Below are 2,500 nucleotides of genomic sequence, written 5' to 3'. Positions count from 1 at the left end.
TGTTTTTTTCTTTCTTTCTTTCTTTCTTTCCTTCCTTCCTTCCTTCCTCCCTTCCTTCCTTCCCTCCCTCCTACCTCCTTTCCTCCCTTCCTTCCTTCCTCCTCTCTCTCCCTTCCTTCCTCCCTTCCCTCCTTCTCTTCCTTCCTTCTCTTCCTTCCCTCATGCCTTCCTCCTCTCCCATCATTCCTTCCTTCTCTCCCTCCCTTCCTTCCCCTCTTCCTTCCTTCCCTTCCTTCCTCCCTTCCCTCCTTCTCTTCCTCCCTTCTTTCCATCCTTCCTTCCTTCCAACTGATCGTCAAACTCAACAAACCGTTACATGTGTGTTGCAGCCACACCGAAAAGGACGCAGAGAGAGGATGGCGCCGGCAGCAAGTCCCCTTCCGACAAGTCCCAGGACCCCTCACCCTCCACCCCGTCCCCCCAGCAGGAATGGGGAGGAGAAGGAGGAGGGGGAGGTAGCCCTCAATCTCAGCCAGACGAAGACGTGCATCAGCAGCAACAACAACAACAACAGCAAGAGGTTGTTCTTGACCAGTCCCCTTCGTCGCCCTCAGAATCCGATGATGCTCCCCAGTCTTCCTCGCCCTTGCACCAACCTCGGCCTCAGCCTCAGCCTCAGCCTCAGGCTCAACCTGAACCTGAGCTTCCCCATCCTCAGCCTTCTCCACAACCACAGCGACACGAAGCTGTCGTCGTCGCCGCTACTTCCTCCCTCCTAAGCTCTTCCCCACCGCCACCACAAGCATCACAGCCACCACCGCACGCGGACGATCTCTCCTCCTCAGACCCCAGCTCGGACAGGGAGGAGAGTCTCTACTCCGGGCACCTGCACCGGAAGGCGAGGCAGGGGAGAGCAGCGCCTGTCCGGACGAGCGAGTCGGACGGGGAGGCCACTTCTCCCGACGACGGGGCCGGAGGGGGTAGACGGGTCGGACCCCGGCGACACACGGTGGGAGGGGCTCAAATTCGGGACCAGATGGAACAGAGAGAGGTGGTGAGTGGTTGTGGGGTGTATGTGTGTGTGTGTGGGGGGGGCGGAGGGTTTGAAGTGGGAGGTTGGGGATGCGGGTGGGGGGGTGGCGGTGGGGGGTTTCGGGGTTTTCAGGGAGGGCGTGGGGGGGGGGGCGGGGATTGCTTTGTTGGTAGGTGTGGGTGTGGGATGAGAGGTGGTGAGGAAGGGGGGGAGGGGAGGCTTTCGTTGCTGTGGGTGTGATGTGGTGTGTGTGTGTGTGTTGTTTTTTGTGTGTGCTTTAGGTATGTGAGTGTTTCTCTGTCTTTGTTGTCTGGGATAATGATTTCTCATGACTGGTATGCACAAGAAAGGGACAAGGTACACCTACATTAGTACAAGCTTCGTGCATTAAATATTTAGGAAAAAAAAAAGTTTGGTTGTGAACTGACGCATCGTGAATTATCAGCGACTAGCCAGGCACGCAAAATGCTGCAAAGTGGATTTCATAAACTGCTGATCTTCGCAAGTTTATTTGACTCGCATAGTGAAGCGTATAATATTGAGAGGGAGTGAGACAGAGACAGAGAGAGAGAGAGACGGATGATTTATTCAAGTTTTGGCCATTGCCCCTCGTGAAGGAGTAATACAAGAGAGAGAGAGAGAGAGAGAGAGATAAATTGTGGAGGCACAGAGATAAGACACGCCTTCTTGGAGATGGGGAAGGTGAGTACAGAAGGTTTAACTGTCAGCTGTAAAGAGACTGCATGCATGAATGTGTGCGTTGTCTGCTTTTCACCACCCAACCCCGCACGACCCCCACGTCCGTGAAAGATTGTGTGAGATCTTTTCAGAAAGAGGGACAAAGACTGTAGTGAGTGAATTGAGGCAACGGGAAGTTCGTTTCCGGTCACGTGGGTATGAAACATGGAAAAACCCAGCAAACGTTAACGATTTCTTTTCTTGTCAGTTTTCGATATTATGTCCACATGTACGCGTGCTCACATCAATTCAGCTTTAAAAACCTCGTCGGTGGAGTCTCTCATACTTTTTGTTTTATTCTCAGACCTGTTTTAAGTTTGATTTTAAGACTGTTATCTAATTCATTGCGTCAGTACTAAATATTGCTCTATTATGGACTGTTATCTGATTGATTGTGTACTAAATGTTGTCCTATTATAGACTGTTCTCTAATTCATCACAGGCTAAATATTACCGTATCACAAGTGCAATTGTTTTTTTGTTTTTTTGCGATGTTGCATTTAAGAGTGTCATTTTGGACTATGACAGAGTATATGAAACGTTACTGACTTCAAAGTGTGTCATCTCCAGTCCCTGGGAACGTACGTCGGTGTGTTTGACTTTCACGTGACAATGACTATCGGTTGTTTCTCTTTGTTACGTTAACCATTTCTCTTTTTCGAAGTTCGTGAATTAATTTTCTTAAATTGTACTTCTATCTATTTCAAATATTCTAGTTTATATTCCACCCTCTAACTATCAATCCTGTTTCCACCAGTTCACCATACAACTAGCCCCCTCATCCCCTCC

The 2,500-nt window shown here is 49.9% G+C and overlaps 1 protein-coding gene across 7 annotated transcripts in view; it reads left to right on the top strand.

The window, feature by feature from the left end:
* The window catches only part of LOC143301002 (coiled-coil domain-containing protein AGAP005037-like), a 261,368-nt gene that overhangs the window by 153,593 nt on the left and 105,275 nt on the right, over nucleotides 1–2,500 (top strand). For all 7 annotated transcript variants that reach the window (XM_076615027.1, XM_076615010.1, XM_076615001.1 and 4 more), the window contains exon 2: nucleotides 330–994. In XM_076615027.1, the coding sequence (XP_076471142.1) occupies nucleotides 330–994 (665 nt within the window). The remainder of the gene's footprint in view (nucleotides 1–329; nucleotides 995–2,500) is intronic.

The sequence above is a fragment of the Babylonia areolata genome, chromosome 2 (genome assembly GCF_041734735.1).
Source record: "Babylonia areolata isolate BAREFJ2019XMU chromosome 2, ASM4173473v1, whole genome shotgun sequence".
Taxonomy (NCBI): Eukaryota; Metazoa; Mollusca; class Gastropoda; order Neogastropoda; family Buccinidae; genus Babylonia; species Babylonia areolata.
Note: the sequence above shows the minus strand (reverse complement) of the source record. Positions and strands in the feature narration are given on the sequence as shown.